We start from the raw sequence: 23,640 nt of genomic DNA on the forward strand, positions 1-23,640 counted from the left end.
ACAACTTGTCTGTCCCTCAGCCACCAGCTCAGCGCCTCGCGCACCGCTGGGTCCAAGGGAAGGCGCACAGCGTAATCCTCCGACACTGGAGTCCAGCCAGCACTGCAGCAGAGAGAGTTGTAGTGGTCTCATATGAGCCCTGGCCCAGGGCACTACTTCCATCGTGGCCGTCATAGAGCCCAACAGCTGCACATAGTCCCAAGCCCGAAGAGGCGAGGCTACTAGGAACTGGTCCACCTGAGCCTGAAGCTTGACAATCCGATTGTCCGGCAGGAACACTCTGCCCACTTGGGTGTCGAAACGAACTCCCAGATACTCAAGGGACTGAGTCGGGCGCAGCTGGCTTTTCTCCCAGTTGATGATCCACCCCAGGGAGCTCAAAAGAGCAATCACCCGGTCTACAGCTCTGCCGCACTCTGCATAAGAGGGGGCTCGGATCAACCAGTCGTCCACATAAGGATGGACTTGTACTCCTTCCTTTCGTAGGAAGGCCGCGATGACCACCATTACTTTGGAGAAGGTCCGCGGAGCAGTAGCCAACCCGAACGGGAGGGCTCTGAACTGGAAGTGTCGGCCCAGGACTGCAAAACACAGAAAGCGTTGATGAGGAGGCCAGATGGGAATATGCAAGTAAGCTTCCTTGATGTCCAAGGATGCCAGGAATTCCCCTGCCTTCACTGCCGCTATAACAGAGCGGAGAGTCTCCATTCGGAAGTGCCGAACTTTCAAGGCCCTTTGAGGTCGAGGATAGGCCGTACAGAACCTCCTTTCTTTGGTACCACAAAGTAAATGGAGTAACGTCCCTTGCCAAGCTGATCTTCTGGCACCGGAACGACCGCACCCAGGCGGATCAGATTGTCCAAAGTCTGCTGCACTGCCACAGCTTTGACCGGAGACTTGCAGGGAGAGTGCACAAACCCGTCTCTTAAGGGTCGGCAGAACTGTAGCTTGTAGCCGTCTCTGATGACTTCCAGCACCCAAGCGTCTGAAGTTACCCTGGTCCACTCGCCCAGAAACGAGGACAGGCGTCCTCCAATCTGCACTGGGCCATGGACCAGGGCCCCGACATTGGGTACGAGATCCTGGGGAGGACCAGAGGACGCATCTCCGGGACAGCGGTCCTGCGAAAGGAATGCTGCTTGGGGGAGAAGTTCCTCTTGAAGGAAGAGGGGGCAGAGGAGCCCGACTTGCCCGGGCGATACCGACGGGCTTCCTGAAACCGTCCTTTGGAGGAACCGGGGCGAGCACCACTGGCCCGAGCCCTGACCTCCGGTAACCTCTTGCCCTTAGACGTGCCGAGATCGGTCACAATTTTGTCCAGCTCAACCCCAAAGAGCAGCTTGCCTTTAAAAGGCAACTTAGCCAGGCGAGACTTAGAGGTGTGGTCAGCAGACCAATGCTTCAGCCAAAGCCAACGCCGTGCAGAGACTGTCTGAGCCATACCTTTAGCCAAGGCTCTCAAGACATCATACAGCAAGTCTGCCAAATAAGCCAAGCCCGATTCCAGGGCCGGCCAATCAGCCCTCAAGGAAGGATCCAAGGGGGAAGCCCGTTGCACAATCGTCAGGCACGCCCTGGCCACAAAGGAGCCGCAAACTGAGGCCTGCAAACTTAAAGCAGCCGCCTCGAAGGACGACCTTAAGGCCGCCTCCAATCTTCTGTCTGGGGCGTCCTTTAGGGCCGTGCCACCTTCCACCGGCAACGCCGTTTTCTTAGTCACCGCAGTGATTAAAGAATCCATGGTAGGCCAAAGAAAGGCCTCCCGTTCACCTTCAGGCAGAGGATATAGGCGGGACATAGCCCTAGCCACTTTGAGGCTCGCTTCTGGGACATCCCATTGAGCCGAGATCAAGGTGCGCATGGCCTCATGCACGTGGAAGGTTCTAGGCGGGCGCTTCGTCCCAGCATAATGGCGGAGCCAACAGAGGCTGAGGGAGAGACATCCTCCGGAGAGGAAATCTTCAAAATGCTCATGGCCTGCACTAACAGGTTGGGCAAATCCTCTGAGCGAAAGATCCGCACTGCAGAGGGGTCATCCGCTCCATCCGAGCGGGAATCCGTCTCCTCCAAGGAATCCCCAAATGACCGTTGGGAGGACTCAGATACGCTGCCCTCATCTACAACATCAGAGGAGACAGAGTCCTCTAGGGCCTGGAAATCCACCCGAGGGCGTTTGCTTCCGGAGGCCTCAACCCCTTTATCGGACAAGGGAGCAGGGGCAGCGTTTTGCATAAGGAAAGCCTGATGCAGCAGCCTCCCAGATTCATGTATCTGGCATGATCACCACATACATGAATGATGAAAAATTACTGTTTCATAGTGAGTGCACTCGGGAGGTAAACAGTTGGTTCTACAGGGGAAGTGCCTGATGTAAACCATTTGTTACATATAAAAACTGTTAGTAGTAGTATGAAAGGAATTTTTCTTGAAGAAGGAATTTATACCTGGACAATACAAAGATACTTTTGATTCCTTGGGACAGACAAGTGAATAGTTCACGATCAGTTTTTCGACTCTTTCATGAATGTTCTAATACAATAAACAAGGAAGCACCAATTGGTCGAGTGCTTCCGACGGGTTAGAGATGTTAGTTAGTGAAATGTAATTGAGCTGTTATTATAGGTTAATGTTTATCTGTTATGTAATGAAATGAAAGGGCTAGGGTAAGAGAAGCATATTTAAGGTGAAGGAAGAAAGTGAAGGAAGGAAGGATAAAGTAAGAAAGGAAAGAAAAACTTGGAAACAGCATTTTATCTTTCATGGATGTAACGTCTTTGGTTTTCTTTGTATTTGTAAACGGTTTTCAATAATAAAAACGTTGAAATATAAAATAAAGGGGGGTACGTGGTTCCTAGGCATAAGAGCTATTCTATAAACCTCGCCTAACTTTAAGAGCGGCTTATGCAATGGCGATTTTTCAGCACCATATATAAAATTCACTCCATAGTATGCATATCAGTGGAGAAGAGATAGTTTGTGTTGTAGTTTTGGGAAGTAGGAGCAGTTTTGCAGGATGGTGTGCCAATTGATTAGTTTTTGAAAGAGGGTGCATTTTGTGAGGCCAGTTTTTTCAGAATGTAGGCAGTCTGATGGGGAAGGGAAGGATTTAGCTCAAGGCTTACAGTCTAAGTCTGTACCTGAGGCATTTGAGGATTAAATGACTTGCAGAAGAACACAAGGAGCCACAGTAGAATTTGAATAAGGCTTCCCCAATTCTCAGCTGCTCTTCTAATCATTAGGCTGGTGTATTTTTTGTTTTGTTTTTCTGGGGGGGTGGGGGGGGTGGGGGGTATAGTTTGCAGGGTGGCAAGAGAGTTATGGAGGAGTAGTGTTTGAACACCAAGCCACTTACTGCAAATGCCTCCTATAACACTGGAGGCTGCCCCATGTCAGAATCCAAAAAGAGCAGAAAGCAGTAAGGGTGGGAGGAGGATCAGGAGCTCATCAATCCTCCAGGCTTAGTGTAGTCTCCCAGCACCCCTGCCCCCTAACTCTTGCCTTCTTCTTGCCCAGAAAGAGCTTGGAAAAAAAAAGCTAATTGTACAGCAGCAAGCCCACCTTCACAGAGCCTTCCACAACACAGCTACTATACATGCTGCCATCCTGATCCCAAGAACCACAAAATCTCATTTTTTAACATATTACAAAGCTATAGCACTTCCAATTCAAGTTTGTTGTAATTAATGTCTAAATAATTTAAATTTTCTTACATACTACAAAACAAAGTAAAGAAGTCAAGCCATGTACTTGCATGTAGAACTAATAGCATGCAGACAAAGTTAATGGGAACACTATCAATTCCATGAGAGGATCTGTGAACTTGAGACAAAAATGTGACTTTCCTCTCTCCTAGCATCCTGAGATCTAGTCATGCAAAGAATACCCCACATCAAGACATTTAGGGCTACTCTGGTGCTGTATGGATAATCAGAGCCAAAACACAACCTCCAATAAATACTATTAAGTATGGAGAAATTTATGGAATATAGAATAATCACAACAGAAAAAGCAACGAGAATACACCTTGCAATACAATGATACCAAACAAAAAAAACAGCAAAGGGGACGATGGAAGGCAAAAGATTCTTTATTAAAAATACATATGACTCAGACTAATCAAAATATTAAACGGGCAGTGTTGTTGCCTTAAATTTAACAAATCCCTGCTTGTGTTTCATAGTTGGGTATCAAAACTTAATCCAGAAAATGTAGAAACATTACAGATCAGTTGCATCAACCAACCACTACAGTCTGGCTCTGTTTTAAAAGAAACCATGTTACATATATCAGTCAGAAATCTGGGAGTTTTATTTGACACTAGTAAAAAAAGGCCCGTTTCTGTTAGAAATGAAACGGGCGCTAGCAAGGTTTTCCTTGGAGTTTATGTTTCAGAAAGAGTGTGTGTGAGAGATGGAGCGTATGTGTCACAGAGAGAATGTGAGAGAGAGAGAGACAGAGTGTATGTGTTTGTGCGAGAGAGAGAGAGAGTGTGTGAGAGACAGTGTTTGTGTTTCTGTGTGACACTGTGTGAGAGAGAGGGACAAAGACAGTGAGTGTGTGAGTGAGAGTGTATGTGGCAGACAGAGAATGAGTGACTGAGTGTGTGGTGTGAGGAACCCCCTCACCCCCTCCCTCTCCCCTGCCCCCTTGCAGCGACCCTCCTCTCCCCGTGTTCCCCCTGCAGCCACCCATGTCCAGCATCCCCCTACAGCCACCCATGCCCATCAACCCTCCTCTCCCCCTGCTGCGTCCTTCCTGTCACCCCTGCTCCCCCTGCAGCCACCCATGTGGTCTCAGCCCCCCCCCTCAGCATCCCTCCTGTCCCCCTGCAGGCACGCATGTGCAGCGTCCTTCCTCTCTCCCCTCTCCCCCCTGCAGCCAGCCATGTCCAGCGATCCTTCTGTCCCCCTGCCCCCCCTGCAGCTACCCATGTCCAGTGACACTCCTCTCCTGTGCAGCCACCCATGTCTGAAGACACTCCTCTCCTTTATCCCTGTTCCTCCCCCTGTGGCCAGCCGTGTCCATCGACCCACCTGTGCCCCCTGATGACCACCAACCCTTCTGTCCCCCTGCCCGCCCTGCAGTGTCCGTTCTGTATCCCCTGTCCCCCTTGCAGGCACCCATGTGGTGTGTGGAGCCCCATCCATATCTCCGTGTTCCCTGCCCCCCCTGCAGCCACCCATGTGCAGCGACCCTCCCCTCCCCCTGCTTCCTTCCAGCCACCCACGTCCAGCGAGACCCCCCTTCCGCCCCTAGCCGGCGCAGCACCCAAAGAAAGCCCCTTGTCCCCCCCCCCCCCCCCCCCCATGGTTCTCCACGGAGGTGCATTTTAGGAGGTTGGTTTTTTGTTTTCTTTATGTACGGGCTGCTGCTGCTGCTGAATAGAAGCAGCAGCCGCCGGACAGAGTTTGTATTAGCGGTCGCGGGTGGCAAGACGGTCGATGTGGGGGGGGGGGGGGGGGAGGGGCTTGGTAAAGCGGCGGGGGAGGGGTTGGATGATGCGGCGAGGAGGGAAGGGGGGTAGGGGCTTTCTGATTCCCCGTTGCACGGGTTGTTATGGTGATGCAGCGGGGGGGGGGGGCACTTAGAGGTGCACCGTCGAGGCTGTTTGTGTGTGTATATGTGTGTGCGTGTGTGTTAATGTGTGTGTGCGTGTGTTAATGTGTGTGTGCGTGTGTATATGTGTGTGCGTGCGTGTGTGTATGTGTGTGTATGTGTGTGTGCTAGTGTGTGTGTGCGTGTGTATGTGTGTGTGTATGTGTGTATATGTGTGTGCGTGTGTTAATGTGTGTGCGTGTGTGTGCGTGTGTATGTGTGTGTGTGTGTATATGTGTGTGTGTGTATGTGTGTGTGTGTGTATATATGTGTGTGTGTGTGTATGTGTGTATGTGTGTGTGTGTATATGTGTGTGTGTGTATATGTGTGTGTGTATGTTTGTGTGTTTGTGTATGTGTGTGTGTATGTTTTTGTTCGTGTGTTTGTGTTTGTGTGTGTATGTTTTTGTTCGTGTGTTTGTGTGTGTGGGGGGGGGGGGGGGGGTTGCGGGTGGCTTTTGTGGTCGTGTGGTTGGGGAGTTTGCCAGCAGTCTGTAGCGATTCCTAAGCAGGGGGATGAGTACGGAAACACTCCCCCTGCCTGGGTCGTTGTTTGTTGGAGGGGGTTACCAGTTGGTAGGGGTGCCTTTATGGATCCCTTTACTCTCTGTGTTCCGCCCTCGAGGGCGGGGCAGAGAGACATGGTGAGTTGGATGGCTTCACCACCATGAACTTACGAACTGTTTAGGGATTTTGCAGATGGCTTCAGCAGGTTGTCTTCAGAATGCTGAGGTAGCGTTTTATGTACAGATGGGGCGTGGCTGAGGGCGGGTCTATGAGTGAGGGTGACTGGTCCTAGCCTATGAAGACTACAAGATTTTTGTGCTTCTCTGCCTTGGAGTGAGCTTCAGAACGTTCAAGGTGGGATTTATTAATATAGATGAAGTTAACTTTGGCAGCCATTGATAGATTCTAAGCTTTTTGAGCAGGGACTGTCTTATGTACAGTGCTATATAAAAGCACATGTCTAGTAACACTATAGAAGTACAGTGAAACCTCGGTTTTCGTTGACTTCGGATTTCGTCGTTTTCGTCGAATTTATTAGTGAAAAATTTGTCTCTGTTTTCGTTGGTTGCTTCGGATTTCGTCGGTGTGCCCACGCTGCTAATTTTGCGTTCTCCTGAGGTGGTGTTTCTCGTTGTGTGATCACTGCCTGCTCTCAGACAAAAGATAGTGCCTTGATACCTACTGTACTTATGGAGGGGGATCCCCCTTCCAAACAATAATATCTGCACCTCTCTCTCCCTCTTCCAAACGTCAAGAAGAGTCTTCAGAAAGGTAAATGTCATATGTTCTTTTATTCTATACATTTGTCTTTTTTATTCATCTAAAAGAAAAGATTTCTTATTGCCTCGGTTTTCGCCGATTATTTTCGGACGGATTATCGACAAAAACCGAGGTTTCACTGTAGTAGTCTTTGGTAAAATATCCTTTATTAAAATCCTAGACCATCTTCTATCGACATGCCAAAAAGGATCTGTTCACAGACACTGTTATTTCATAGCTCTGTATGCCTCTATATTTAAAATGGAAGTGAAAGCCTTATTCCATGAAAACATCATAGAGCAGGCTTCTGGAAAAAAAAAATCAGTTTAGATTTTATTGATTAGGAAATTAACTAGTGCAAGCTCTAAATGCAACCAAATTATTCTATTTTTATTATTTTGGGTTATCAATATGCATTTTTGGTTATTAAGAAGTAAGCACAGCCAATAGCCAGTACACACAGTTAAACTCTGGGTTACCTTCAGTTTCCTGAACATGCAGATATTGAGCATGCTCAGAACACACTCTTCTGAGCACACTCTTGTATATAACTCACCAATGGCTATGGCCCAGTACACTTCTGATCCAGTCAATAACTCACCACACGCTATGGCAGAGTAAACCTGAGATCCTGGAACCTGAAGTAAAATTCGATAAGGAGCAACGCGGGCATTTGAATCCAGTACAGCATCAAGGGCACCTACCAAACGACCTTAAAATGAAAGCAAGGAAAAAGGATTCATTTTAGTCACATGGAAACAAAGCAATATTTAATGTAAATCAACATGCTTATTCAATACAACAGAGAAATTAATCTAAAATTATTTTCTTGACAGCATAAATGTGACAAGTCTCTGGGAACACATGACTAAAGTCCCCAGAAACAAAAAAAAACAAAAACAAAAAAAATTGAGGTTTTAATGAATTCTATTAGAGCAAACAATTTGTAATACAACAATCCAAATCCCATCCTTTTACGTGAAAAAAATTAAAAAGTTACAGAAATTCAAACAAGTGACTGCTTTGGACCCATGTTCTGCTCTAGTTTTACAGCCTGCCTCACTAACACAGACTACTCAACAATTACTGTGGATTCTTTTGGATTCATATTAGGTAAATTAGACTTTTATTAGTGGTTCTCTTCAAATGGACAGTGTACAAGTCATTAATATCTAAGATACACAATGATTATGAAATACACAATGATTAAGCTATATAGTTGAAAAAAAATAATAAAAAGTATATATATATATATATATATACATACATACATACACACACACACACACACACACACACACATATATACATATATACACACAGTGCACTCCATTTAAGCGCACGTCAGATAAGCGCATGCTCTGTTTAACTGCATGCCGTACTTTGGTCCCGTTTTTGGTGCCAATTTCTATGGAGACAAACTTCGGTTTAGCGCACCACTGATAAGTGCAAGATTCGCTTACATGCATGGTTTAAGACCGCTTGTCTGCAAGAAAGACTCCGCATAAGCGCGCGCATGGAATATGGAAGCCGATTGGCGCGTGACAACCAACGAGATTTCAAATTTACCGCCACTTTAGCTGCCACAAATAGAATAAGCGAAAGAATGTTGTTAGAGTGTACAGTGGAGTCGTCAACGCGGCAGAACTGTAAGACTAACACTGGCTGAACAAATAGAAGTTCTTAAAAAATTAGAAAACAAGCAAAGTCAGCATCTATTGCTAAAAAATATGGTGTCAATCTCAGTCAAATTTCACGTGTCTTCAAGCAGAAAGACCAGCAAAAACAATACAAATCCACAATGGAAACAAAAACAGGCAGGAAAAGCTGAGGAGGTAGAAGATGCTCTTCTTCGGTGGTTTTCGAGTCAGGAGCAGACAGTTTCCTGTCAGTGGTCCACTGCTTATGGAGAAAGCTAACCAGCTAGCTGAAAGTCTTGGACTAACTGAATTCAAAGCCACTGTTGGATGGTTGGAAAGATGGAAGGAGAGGAACAACATAAAATTCAAGAAACAGCATGGTGAGAAACAAGACGCTGACGACTTTGGTGCTGAAAATTGGGTTGTTTCAGTTCTTCCTACCATCTTGAACGAGTTTGCACCTCATGACATTTTCAATACGGACGAAAATGGTCTCTACTGGCGAGCAACTCCTGATGGAACACTTGCATTCAAACATGCCGAAACTACTGGAGGGTCATTCCATGCCAAGTGGTCTAAAATTAAAAAAAGGTTCCCACCATCATGTTCTCCAATTTTGTTCAAATTTTATCTGTTGCGCGAGTCAGGTGTTAAACGAAGTTTCCCAAAATTTGAGGTCTCTAACTGCAATAGTTGCAGATCTAGACCCCCTTTTCTGAAAGGTTGTCAGTCCATGAGCACGCGACATTTACCAAAATGCCATTTTTGGGGTCTAATAAGAGCCAAACACATTTATAAGAATGGCTAAAAAAATTCAAATCCTGTACAGTTTTTGATGCTAGTTCCGATGAAATACATTTTAACATTATGGATGCAAAATCCAGTCAGTCAAACAAGTTGACTCAAATTGTGCATCAAAATTGGTCGCGACTCATCGAAACATATTTGCACCAATATTCAGACCGCATCAACTTCCATGCAAACAAAGATATGGACTTGAAATTTTGAACAAGCAATATGCTTGTGCTGGACATAATACTGCCAGATTTGCAACTAACCAGCATCTATAACCGCCCTGCAGGATCTCTTCAAAGTTGGCACTGTCAGCGCAAATGGTAAAATGTACCAAAGTTCAAAGCCAATTATTAAAAAAGAGTCTGCCTGAATCAGCTTGTGAACAGTATCATCTGAAAGAGGAAATTGTGCTCTACAACACTGATATGTTTTTGTTTTGCAATGCCACCATTAAGTAGCCATTTACTCAGGTCAAAGTATGTTATATTTTGTGTGCGCAATGTATTGCATTGGCCCATGATGGCTGAGCCATTACTGGTTATCACATTGAAACCAGCATCCCCATCGCCATAGGGGCCATGCCCGATAGCCATGCAGTAACAGCCACGGGTGGGTATCTTTACTGCAGGATCCCAAGCCTGCCTTCTTCAGTTACTTCACTGCAGGTTCCCAAGCCTGCCTTCTTCAGTTACTTCATCATTCTGAAAGCATCATTGATCTGCAAGAGAACGGTTTCAGGGAAACTATATTGCCGACCAGATGATGTCACTGATGGAGCTGGAATAACAGCAAAGATAAGTTGTTCTGGGATCCAGCAAGTATCGCATCTTACCGGCCAATAAAATGAAGTAGCGGGACCATGAGGATGCAAAAAGCTTATGAAAGCATCTTTCTGTCAACTGACGTTTCACAAACGTTTCCAATCCACCATAACAGCGCACAATAAACGATTGGACAATCAACGAATAAAATACGAATGAATAATTATATCAATATTTTTAAGCGACTATTAAGACTCAATTTCCTAGAAATGAAGAAACATTAGCGCATCAAGCGTACTAAATATAACATACTTTGACCTGAGTAAATGGCTATTTAATGGTGGCATTGCAAAACAAAAACATATCAGTGTTGTAGAGCACAATTTTCTCTTTCAGATGATACTGTTCACAAGCTGATTCAGGCAGACTCTTTTTTAATAATTGGCTTTGAACTTTGGTACATTTTACCATTTGCGCTGACAGTGCCAACTTTGAAGAGATCCTGTAGGGCGGTTATAGATGCTGGTTAGTTGCAAATCTGGCAGTAATATGTCCAGCACAAGCATAATGCTTGTTCAAAAGTCCATATCTTTGTTTGCAAGGAAGTTGTTGCGGTCTGAATATTGGTCCAAATATGTTCCGATGAGTCGCGACCAATTTTGATGCACAATTTGAGTCAACTTGTTTGACTGACTGGATTTTGCATCCATAATGTTAAAATGTATTTCATCGGAACTAGCATCAAAAACTGTACAGGATTTGAATTTTTTAGCCACTCTTATAAATGTGTTTGGCTTTTATTAGACCCCAAAAATGGCATTTTGGTAAATGTCGCACGCTCATGGACTGACAACCTTTCAGAAAAGGGGGTCTAGATCTGCAACTATTGCAGTTAGAGACCTCAAATTTTGGGAAACTTCGTTTAACACCTGACTCGCGCAACAGATAAAATTTGAACAAAATTGGAGACATGATGGTAGGAAGGTTTAGACCACTCGGCATGGAATGACCCTGGAGGTAAAACGTCAAAGGACCGACTGACGATCCTCCTTTGCTGCAATATGGATGGGAGTGAGAAGTTGGAACTCCTCGTTATTGGAAAGAGCAAATAGCCCCATTGCTTCAAGAAAGTTAAGCGACTTCCTGTGTCATACAAGGCTAACGCAAATTAATGGATGACTGGGGAAATTTGGAAGCAGTGGCTAAAGAAGTTAGACACTAGAATGCAGGCACAAAGGCATCAGATTTTGTTGCTTTGTGATAATTGTGCTGCACATAGGGATGATGTCAGGCTGTCTAACGTCAAGGTGGTCTTCCTGCCACCAAACACTACCTCTCTGATCCAACCTATGGATCAGGGCATAATAGCCAATTTCAAACAACATTATCAGGCTCTTGTGCTATGTCGTCTGATGAGCGTTATGGATGACCAGACTGGCAAGGATAAACGTGCTGTTGAACTGGCTCGTAATCTATCACTGTTGGATTCCCTACATATGCAGAAAGAAGCCTGGAATCATGTTACACAGGCAACCTTGTGAACTGCTACAAGCGTGCAAGCTTTGTTAAGAATGTGGAGAGGGACGAAACAGATGCAACTGTTGCAAACGTGTCAGATGAACAGGTTATTGACATCCCAGCCGGTGTTACTGAAGAGGAGTTTCATCGCTACGTAGCTGTTGATTATGATCTACAAACAGCTGACGACAGCACTGATGTGGAGATATGCACCTACACGCAGGCAACAACGGCTGATGATGAAACAGAGGATGAAATGAGCAGCGAGGCACATGCTGACGAAATTCAACAACCTCCACCTGTCACTTTTGCAAGAGCGCTGGAGAGTCTCCACCATGTGGGCCTATCTGGAGACCACTGGATGTCAGTGCTATGACAGTTTTTACCATCTGGCAGACGTAGTCTATGGAACTCACAGACCCATTAGTGTACAGAGGACTATAACTGATTACGTCAAGTAAGCCTGTCAGTTAACAGAGACTGCATACTGTACATACGTTTATCAGATGTCAAGCTTCTTTGGGTCACAACGGTGAAGTGCATGCATTTCTTTGGTCCCAGACCCCCTTGCACTTATATATATATATATATATATATATATATATACATACACACATCCATCACTGGTCACGTATCACTACACAAATATATTTGGTGGTGTGGAGATAAGAACAAATTCTAAATGCAAAAACTTCCACTCATTACAAAATTACAATAGTGTGTGGGGAAAAGCCTCAAAGAGCTCCCAGATCAAATATCAATCTGTTGGAGCTAACAGACCAACTGGTCTTCTCTTCATCAAAGGCAAAAACCCCTTTTAAGCAGCCCTAGAAAGATTTTTTCTGGGACCGCAGTAAATTTTCTAAGTTTTTTTTTTTTTTTGAAGAGTGTTCGCGGGAGTATATGGACCAGTTCGTTACCCACAGCGAGCCGAATATGCCACCAAAAAGCAGGAAGAAGGACGAGAAGGCCCGACCCATCGAAACCAAAATGGCCGCGAGCCCTGCACCAGAGAAACACTCATTTGACTTTACTGAAGCGCAGCTACTGCAGATCACAACAGCAGTAAAGTCCACGATGCAGCCCCAATTACAGCAGCTCTCCAGCCAACTTACCTCCCTCGAATCGCTGCTAGCTGATACTACAAAACGAACCGGCGAGCTGGAACAAAGGGTGTCGGCGTTAGAGGATGAGGAGGCAGGGCTGACGTCGCGGATGAAGGAGCTAAATGATCTGGTGCAGAAACATTCTCAAATAATGGATGAACTAGAAAATCGATCGAGACGGGACAACCTCCGGATTGTCGGCTTCCCGGAATCCACTCCGGAACAGCACCTCTCTGAAGTATTAGAAAAATGGCTCAAATCGGAATTTGCACTCTCTGATAGCGTTGAGCCATTGTGCCTTGAGAGAGCCCATCGGGTGGGACGTAAGACAGATCCAGGTCAACGGCCGCGAGTAATTATGATCAAAATACATAATTACATCCATAAAGTGGAAATACTGAGAGGAATGCAGCAGAAGAGGGACTCCTTGGTATTTGAAGGTGCTCCAATTAAAATATTCCAGGACTTCTTCGCATCGTTGCAAGAACGGCGCCGGGCCTTTGGGCCTGTATGTAAAGCTTTGGCACATTCCAAACAAAGATTTGTCTTGATATACCCCGCGATCTTAAAAGTCTACTATCAAGAGAAATGGCAGACCTATAGAGACCCGCAGGAAGTGCCAGAGGACTTAACCAAGGCCTCCCCACCATGAGGACTAAAGACTATTACAGCTGAAGAGAAGTTAGGGAGCAAGTTATACCAAATGTTGGAGTAGTGAGTATGTCTGTGGGAACAGGCTGTTAAGATATAGTTTTGACATTAGTTGTTTTTGAGTGCTGGACGGTGGGGGAGGGGGGGCCATCACCGTTGATCTCCATAGAAGTTACAGTTAAGTGAAGGGAAGTTATAATTTGAATAAGGGAATGGGATAAGTTAATGGGGAGGGAGGGTACTGTGGGTGGGGAGATGGATTGAGACACATGACTTTTGTACTCTTTATTCTATTGACAAAGGTTTTGCAGGAGACACACATGGAATTGCCTTTTCCAAGCACGGAACAGGGACACAGACAAATAGGTCCCCCGGGTGAGGCTGGGCGGCTGGGGACGGGTATTTACTTTTCATTATCTGCACATGATAATCTGCTCAAACTCAATAGTTAAGTTAATTCGGTTTACTACGTGGAGTGTGGGGGGTATTTCAACTCCAGTTAAAAGAGCGAAAATCCTAGCAGCTTTACACAGGCATAAGACAGACATAGGGTGCTTGCAGGAAACTAAGCTATCGGAGGAGGAACATGCAAAGATAAAACGCCAGTGGGTTGGAGAGGTCCATTCATCATCGGGTGACCGTAAGGCTGGGGTGGCCATATTATTGCGGAAAGGACTAGCAGCAAAATCAGAAGTAGTTGAAATGGACCAGAAAGAGCGCTATATCCTGATCCGGCTGTGGGTACATGACAGGGAGTTATTGATTCTGGGTGTATACGGGCCAAATGTATATGATCCCAAATTCTTCACTAAACTAATGAATCTTTGTATGCCCTATCAATCGAAGCAACTCATGGTATGGGAGATTTCAATTTAGTGTCACACCCGCAACAGGATTGCTCTAATCCTCGCTCAGCACACAGAGGAGGCCCAAAAGCACATGCACTTCCCCACTTTATGCAAACCCTTAATTTAATTGATGCATGGCGCGGCCTTCACCCGATGGAGCGTGATTACACCCATATGTCACGTGCCCATGGGACATTCTCAAGATTGGATTATATTTTAGTTACTCGCACTACCTTCCCATGGGTCATCAATGCAGAGATTGGTCCGGAGGAGGTCTCGGACCACTCTCTTGTGTGGGTGGATCTGGAGACACCTCCTTTTTACCAGCAGGCGAGGAGGTGGCGATTCCGGCTTATCTCTCCCAAAATAAAGAATTTAAGGAGTATCTAACTCAGAAACGGGAAGACTATGCTAAACATAATGACCAACATAGAGATCAACCAGGTTTATTCTGGGCGATGGCTAAGGTTATGTTACGAGGCGAGATTATAGCCTATGTCTCTGCTAATAACAAAAAAATTGCAGCGGCAATATTGAAATTAGAAAAAGACCTTAAAAAAGCAAAGTTGCAGCATCTTAAGCACCCCACCACATCCACAAAAGAACAGCTCCATACAGTTCAGGTGGCCCTTAACTCCTTATTACATCAACGTGCTTGTCGATTTTTGGCACACCAAAAATATAGGTTTCAATGCTATGGAAATAAATCAGGGGCATTTTTAACAAGGCTGGTCAAGGCTGGGGGCCACAGAGACCCATTGTTTCTCTTAGAGATCCTAGTGGGAGATTTCATAACAAGAGTGAGAAGATGGCCGAGATTTTCCAGAACTTCTTTAGTTCTCTATATGAGCCGTCTCGGTCACTGAGCCTAGAAGAGATCAATACATTTTTAGACCAAGTCCACCTGCCGCACTTGACCGAGCAAGAACAGGCTGATCTAGACCACCCTCTAACCCTGTGGGATCAGCGCCCGGCCCAGACGGGTACTCAGGGGAGTTTTATAAAATGTTACCAACATCTGTTTACCCCCGACTGTATGAGTTTTATGAGCAGATTATCCGAGAGAACAAATTTCCGCGACACTTTAATATGGCATTCATAACATTAATACATAAGCCGGGTCGCCCACAGGATCAGGCGAACTCTTACAGGCCCAGGCGAACTCTTACAGGCCCATTTCATTAATAAACGTTGATCTTAAGATCCTGGCAAAAGTCATAGCGAATCGCATGTCAAAGATTCTACCCAGAGTGATTGGGAAAGAGCAGGTTGGTTTTGTTAAAACTAGACAAGCAGCTGGTAATGTTCGTCGGTTACTATTAGCTATGGCGGCCAGCCAACAACAACAACTTCCCACTTGCCTGTATTCCCTGGATGCTGAAAAAGCTTTTGATAAGATAGAGTGGGACTATGTATTTACGGTGTTAACAAATATGGGATTTGGCGGGTGGATCATGGGGGCTGTAAGAGCCTTATACTCGGGCCCTGAAGCAACTGTGTTAATTAATGGAGCTCAATCACAACCCTTCCGTATACAAAAGGGCACCAGGCAGGGATGCCCCCTTTCGCCATCACTATTCATTTTGGCTATAGAACCCCTCCTGCGTGCTATTAAGTACTCAGTAGAGATCCCAGGAATAACAGTAGGAGGTGAATTAATTAAAGCCCTGTCCTTTGCAGATGACCTTTGATAATTACCACTCAGCCACATACTACACTGGGTAAGCTGCTTGACCTAATTAGTGTATTTGGGGGTATTTCGGGTTTCACGCTAAATGTACAAAAATCAATAGGCTTAAATGTATACCCCACAGATGAGGGACCGGACGAGTTGAGCACTCTAACTTGGGCTGGGAGCAGAATTAGATACCTAGGTACATACATCACTCAGGATCTGACGAAGCTGTATCATGACAATGTAACACCACTGATGGAAATGACATGTCATAAGCTGCGAATGTGGAAAGATTACCCATTATCACTGTTAGGCAGAATAGTGTTGTACAATATTTTGGTAGTGCCGAAATGGCTGTACCTTTTTCAGACACTGCCGCTCTTCCTCAGACTTGAAGACGAAAAGAAACTAAACAAACATTTACAATGCTTCCTATGGAGAGGAAAAAGGGCTCGTCTTCCTATTAAGACTCTGCATGTCCCGGTGGAACACGGTGGGCTTGGTCTTTTGAGCATACGCCATCTTACCATAGCTAGTAGCATGCGACATCTCTGATTGGTATCAATCAACATCAGACTTTTCTGCTACTACAATAGAAACAGTGCTTACTCAAGATACCCATTTCAGTTGTTTACTACATGTGGGAGGGGGACCAATCCCGTCTGTCCTGGCCACTTCACACATTTTCCCCACAGCAAAAGCAACATGGAAGTGGATTTGTCGCCACCATCAGTTTTCAGCAAGAACGACCCCGTTTCTGGCAATATGTGGCAACCCAAAGTTCTCACCTGGAAACATATATCCAGCCTTCGTCAGATGGAAAGGGAAAGGTCTACAATACTTATTGCAAGTTCTAACGGAAGAAGGACGGATGCGATCATTTGAAGAGTTGCAAATTCAATTCTCGTTGCCTTCTTCTGACTACTTTCATTATATCCAGTTAAGACATTATGTGCACAGCCTACCTTGGGAGATGCTAACAGAAGATGTACAAGAAGAGCTATCATCAGCCTTTTCTCTCCAGGCACAAATCAAAGTTCCATTGAGGATGCACCACAGACACATCAGAGACTCAGTACAAGAACCCAATTATACAACACTGGCGGAAGCTTGGAACGTGGATTTGGTAGTGTTAGTATCCAGGAACATATTGCAAGGCTTTGTCCTTCACATCATGGGCTCTTCAAAAATGGCGGGGTATCGGGAGATGGACTACAAGTTTGCAATGCGGGTGCATATGTCTCCACGTCGAGCATTTTATGTAGGAGTATCACCTGATGGGGCATGCCCCAAGTGTATGGCCCCGGGTGCAACATTGGGACATATGTTTTGGTCCTGCCCAAAAATTGTCACTTTTTGGACAAATCTCTTACGCTATATCTCGGCAATGTGGCACTCTAGATGGAGATGGGATCCACTCCTATTGTTTGGACGTCCATCCTTGACCACTCCCCATCTGGCGGGATATAAAGGATTTGTGAGTAGATCGACAATAATAGCCAAGTCATTAATCTTGAAAGAATGGATCTCTCCTAAAAGCCCTACACCTCAACAATGGCGGAGCAAAATGATTGAATACATGAAGTTTGAGTGGAGAGTGGCAAGGTCTGATGTAAAGTTTACAGAATTAGCATTTTTCCGTGTTTGGACACCTTTTTGGCAAACATTAACTCCAGCGGGGAAAGGCCATCTTATGAATATGTAACTCCATATGTGTAAATTAATACCTGTACAGTAAGATGTGAATCATACTTATCTAGGGTGGGAGGTTTTTTTGGGGGGGGGGGGGGGGGGGGGGAGTTTGGGGAAGGGAAAAATTGTGAGTATATCTCTTGCACTGGGCAGTGACCGCTGCTCTTAAGGAGTTTATTGTCTTTAAGTTATATTTTGTATAATCCTCAAATGTCACTTTGTTGTATATATTTTTGTTCTCCTTTTGATATGCTGTGCTTTCATAAATGACTCACAATAAACAGAAATGAAAATAAAATATATTCACATACACACTGAAGTTTGTACTATTTCATTTTAATTTTGTTTGCCACTTTGACATTGGATACCTATCTAATATCTAAACGTAATAAAAGGTATTACCTGCAACTATTTTGTTGACCTTCCTTTCTGCACATTGTCAGACAAAGGACCTGGGTCCCACACACTTTAGCCTCTCTAAACGCCGAGCCACTGACCACTTATGAAGCCTAGTACTATATATTTAGATGACCGATTTAGCGGTGTGCATTAGAGACAGTATTATCAGTGTGACAGAATTATCTGTTGTACTCAATAATAATGAAGAAGAGCCACAGCATGCCACTGTCCCCACAGTAAATTGCATTATAGCATCTGAATACAAGTTGGCTTGTTTTTTGTACAAAATATTATATGGCCTAGCACCGTCTTATCTATATCAACATGTGGTTTTTGCTAAATCAGTTACAAGTCACATGTTACACAGCTCCAATTAAATGTTTCCCCTCTCCAAATGATAAAAAGCTGTCAGACCTCTTGGGTGTTTCAATTTGCCAAAATCTGGAAAGACATCTTGGGTTTATTTCATAATGCTCATTCCTATTTAGATTTTAAGAAAAAGTTTAAAACCTGGTTATTTAGAAAATGTGTGTTATGCAATGTCAATTCATCTCATTTTTGAAAATTAATTTTATTATGTCTATTTATGTACAGTAGTCCTAGATGTTTACTCCAGTCTCTTTCCTTTTGTTAGACTCTTAGGCCATATCAGCATATAAGATTATGTACTGTGTTATGTTACATACAGTTCTCTAAAAATGTTTCAACAAGGAGAAAAATGTTTTTGAGTTGCTTATCAGTATTCTCAGCTCTAAACACACAGTACTTTTACCCTTCTCAGTACTTTATCTAGTCTTAATCAAAGATTTAATATGATCCGCACCTCGAATATTGTGTTCAATTCTGGTCGCCGTATCTCAAAAAAAGATATAGTGGAATTAGAAAAGGTGCAGAGAAGGGTGACGAAAATGATAAAGGGGATGGGATGACTTCCCTATGAAAAAAAGGCTAAAGCGGCTAGGGCTCTTCAGCTTGGAGAAAAGGCGGCTGATGGGAGATATGATAGAGGTCTATAAAATAATGAGTGGAATTGAACGGGTAGATGTGAATTGTCTGTTCACGCTTTCCAAAAATACTAGGACTAGGGGGCATGTGATGAAGCTACAATGTAGTAAATATAAAATGAATCGGAGAAAGTTTTTCTTCACTCAACGTGTAATTAAACTCTGGAATTTGTTGCCAGAGAATGTGGTAAAGGCGGTTAGCTTAGCGGAGTTTAAAAAAGGTCTGGATGGTTTCCTGAAGGAAAAGTCCATAACTGTCTATGGGACTTTTAAATGGACTTGGGGAAAATGCACTATTTCTGGGATAAGCAGTATAAATGTTTTGTACTTTTTGGGATCGTGCCACGTATTTGTGATCTGGATTGGCCACTGTTGGAAAGAGGATGCTGGGCTTGATGGACCTTTGGTCTTTCCCAGTATGGCAATACTTACGTATGTATCCATGTCTTAGGCATTCAAGTAATAGATTACATAAAATTCAAGTTCTTCATGTCATTACAAAAAAAACGAAACATTGTGTACATTCGTACACAGTATGTTAGCAATGGCCTGATAAGGCACAAAAGTAGGAGCAAATTAGTCAGGTTTCACAATGCCCAAAGATCTGGAAGGGAAGAGATCAAAGGCTAGACACTTCCAGCAAATGGTAAATATATATAATTTAAGGGCCACAAAAGTAGGAGTGTTATTATATTGCTAAAATGCTTATGTTTTCTAAAATTGAAATTTTGCAAAAACTAAGCAGAATTCAGTTTACTGTTAAATGTTTGCTACCAATATAGGAAAAGAATGATTAAAAGCGTAAGTAAACATTTCAATAAAATCAATATCAAAAGGGATTTGAAATTTCTGTGCCAACTTTTTTCTTTAAATGCCAGCTGCGTTGGTCAAAAAATATCCAAATATTCAGCACCACTATCCAGATTGTGGCCAGCACTGAATATACAGAGAAGGTGGTCAGCGCCAGAACTTATCTGGATAGTAGTAATATTCAGGCTGCTAGTCAATTAGTTTACGATCTATCCCATGTTATGCAGTTAAGTTCCAGGACCACCCTGTCTCCACTCCAATACTATATGCACAGGCAAAGGTGGTCTATAAGAATATTCAGAGGCACTAACCAGATAATGCTGCTGAATATCACATTTAGCAGCACTTACCTGCACAGCTGGTACTGTTATCCAGGTAAGAGCTTTTGATCATTAACCAATTCATATTGGATTTACACCCTGTTCACAAAAGTGCAGTTATGAGAGAAGTAACATACACAAAATGAATAAAGGCACCAGTAGTCAAATGTTTTATAGGCGGTATTTTTTTTAATTAATTTATTTATAATTGTAATGAATTTTACAAGAAACACTTGTACAGAAAAGGAGTATTACCATACAAAAAATATTTAATAAACAAAATCTATTAAATGATAATTACTGCTAAAGTCCACAATATAGGCAAGGCACGATTCAAAAATTGGTTAACATAGGAAAAAATGAATAGAACATATTCCCGCTTATCCTATCACGGAGTAGATACTAATGGAGGAAGTACCAGAGAGTTTATGGCTGGTTCTTGTCTGGAGTCCAGGAATTTTGCTAATTGATCACTCTAAAAAAAAACAGATTTAATTGATTGAAATTTAACAACACACTTGCAAGGAAAATTAAGCCAGAAAATTCCCCCGTCACAATACACGATCACAAAGTTTCAAAAAAGACTGACGTCTTTTCTGAGTTTGTCTAGCAATATCAGGAAATACTTTGACTTTGCAATTCAAAAAAACTTCATGTCTATGTTTAAAGAAAGTTTTCAAGATCCAATCCCGATCCGGCTATAGAACAAAGTCTATAATTAATTTGTAGGCAGTATTTTATTGTATAAACTATGTGCACATTTTGGTAATGGGATTAAAACAAACTATATCTTTTTTTTTTTTATACATGCCAGAGAGAACCTGACTGGAGCAAAGCAGTGGTTGGCAAAGTCCACAGGAGTTTTTTTTTTCTGCTGCTAAATGGAGAAATTTGGTTTTCAGTGTTGGCCGGCAACTTACATGAGCACTAATATAATTTTACCTTTTTTTTTTGCACTGTGTACTACCACAGTTATATCAATAACTTTATTGTTTACCAGATAATTATTAAATCACTTATTCAGTTTTAATCGCCAACATTTTAATGTGTTATTACACTAGGGGCCAAAATATACTAAGCATTTTCTCCCATTTTCTGACTATGAGAAAATTGTCAACTCTTATATCATGGCATTTCATGAAGAAGGGGTTACAGGTAGGCCTGGGATGACCTAAGCCTGTCCACTTTCACCTGAGGTTCACTCAGCAGCACTGTAACATTGGTATAGCTAGTTGAGATCCCCAAGCCACACCATGTGAAAATAACCAAAACCCACTGTTCCCCTGTCAGCAAAGTGCAGCAGTCAGTGGCAGCACGTTAATCATGTTCCTTGGTGCTGGCATCAGCGGCTCAAAATACCGCTGCTGACTGCTACGCTCTTCTAAGAAGGAATGGCAAGCTCCAGACATCTTCAGCTGCTACAGCTTGTAGATTCACACCAGCTAAAGTATATTTTAAATTTGGTAGGGTAGTAGTGTTGGGGGAGGGAAAAGGAAAATGTGTGCCTACCCTTCTTACCTACTGACCCACCCAAAATGGATTTCTGGCTACACCACTGCTATATAGCCTTGGTTCTAATCTAACCCTCATGTATTTATTATGAACAGTGGCAACTTTTCTCCCTCATGTGCCCACACAACAGGACCGTCCAAGGAAAGAAGCGAGACCCTGAGCTGCTGCACTTGCCCTTGACATCTGTCTTCACTAAGAAATGCAGGGGACAGAGAGCAGCCATGTGGCAGATATTTCCAGGCCAGGTCAAGCCAGGCAATAAAATTTACATGACTTCTCTGTAGCATAAGAGAGGTAAACCCCCTTTTCCTCAGGCTCTTCAAGTAGCATTACCTGAACCTTGGCCCCAAAATTTTCCCACCCACTGTAATTTTTATTCATTCATCCTCTGTCTAGATATCAAATCAATCAAGTGGTGTAGGAGATATAAGCACTTAACTCCCCCCCCCCCCACCTCTCATGCACTTCCTACAAGACAACAGTCCAACTGCTATGCCCCCTCCCCCAAACCACTTCCAGACTTTGAAAACCAGATAGGTCATGAAGTTCACCCAAGACATTTTCACACAAAGTTTGGTTCATCCATTTAAATATAAAGGGGAAGCAGAGCATATACACAGAAACTCAGTCACACACAGACATTTAGTACCATCTGCTACACCGCTGTTCCTATAAAACCAGGCTAAAAATACCTTTCACTAAGCACACTTACAGAGCAAACTACTTCACATACTTTAAAAATATTTCCAGCACTGACTCACTGAAGCATTACTTGTCCCGTTGATTTATAACACTAGTAGATACAAAACAAAGATATTTTAAAGTTACTTTGAGAGAGAGAGAGAGAGAGAGAGACCAGGCCTAGGCCTCCCGCTGTCCAAATGCATACTTCCCTATGCAAGCACCACACACACACCACCCCCCTCCCCAGGTGAGTGAAACCCCAAGGGAAGAAAAAGAAGAAGAACTAAGATGTGCAAAAGAACAGCAAGATACTGTACTATACCATACCACAAAGACACCTCAGAAATGAGTGTCAACAGGATCCCATACACTAGATGATGTAAGAGACAACAGTTTGTTCCACAGCTACTTCTTGGATGCCATAGACAGCCCACCATGATGGGAAAGATACCAGAATTCAAACTGGGTCACCTGATGTAATTGATGCAACCAGTCTTCATAAATTGGGGGTAGCTCATCAGTCCAATGTTGCAAAATAAGATTATGCAATGAAGAAACGGCACACAACGATGTGTTTTTTGGTGGTGGGCTACCAAAAATGGTCCTCATCAACAAATCATAAGTCCAGTCCATACAGGTACCCACCAACTGCCCCAAAAGAACAAGAATCTTCCGCCAAAGTTCATCAAAATGAGGGCACTTCAAGAAGTTCCCCATCCCACCTTACACCACAGACACCATTCATCCATCCACAGTGGAATTCAACATCCACACACTCTAGTAATATACGCTAAACTATTTTATAAAGTGTATCTTGAAATAGGCATTAGCAAGCAGTTTAAAACCCATCACTCACACTTTAATCAATTCAGCCCCTATAATGTCCAAGGCCAGAGACCACTCCCGCGCCATCCAGTGTCTGGCATATAAAATTGCCTGCCCTACAGCACCTAGAAACTGTGTTAAACTGTCAAGGCAAGGCCTGAAAGACCTCGTCCTCCACCACAACCTGGAGGTCGTTCACTTTCTCCTGCTTACCTAGCAAGGTATAAAAATAGTGGCGCACCAGCAAATATAAGAAAAAATGCGTCTTAGGAAGATTCTATTTTTCAGTAATCTGAGCAGAAGAGGGGGAAGATCTCCAAATCTAACTGGAGGAGGTTGCCTAGCCAAACACACCCTCGTGACTTCCAAACCAAGACCTGGTTCAAAACCGGGGTTCCAAATACCAAAAAAAAAAAGGTGGGGGGGGAACAATTTTGTGGAGCAGCACCAAAAAACTCCACCACCAATTCCATGCCTTGGGAAGAGGGACAACAATAAAACACACACCTGGGCGCCCCCCACCCCACCGCCATGAAGCAA

The 23,640-nt window shown here is 43.7% G+C and overlaps 1 protein-coding gene across 1 annotated transcript in view; it reads right to left on the minus strand.

The window, feature by feature from the left end:
* Window positions 1–23,640, minus strand: part of TBC1D8 (TBC1 domain family member 8) — a 221,215-nt gene that overhangs the window by 192,214 nt on the left and 5,361 nt on the right. Inside the window, 1 exon segment of the mRNA XM_030201431.1 lies at window positions 7,417–7,572. Within this exon segment, the coding sequence (XP_030057291.1) occupies window positions 7,417–7,572 (156 nt within the window).

This window comes from Microcaecilia unicolor, chromosome 4, assembly GCF_901765095.1.
Source record: "Microcaecilia unicolor chromosome 4, aMicUni1.1, whole genome shotgun sequence".
NCBI lineage: Eukaryota > Metazoa > Chordata > Amphibia > Gymnophiona > Siphonopidae > Microcaecilia > Microcaecilia unicolor.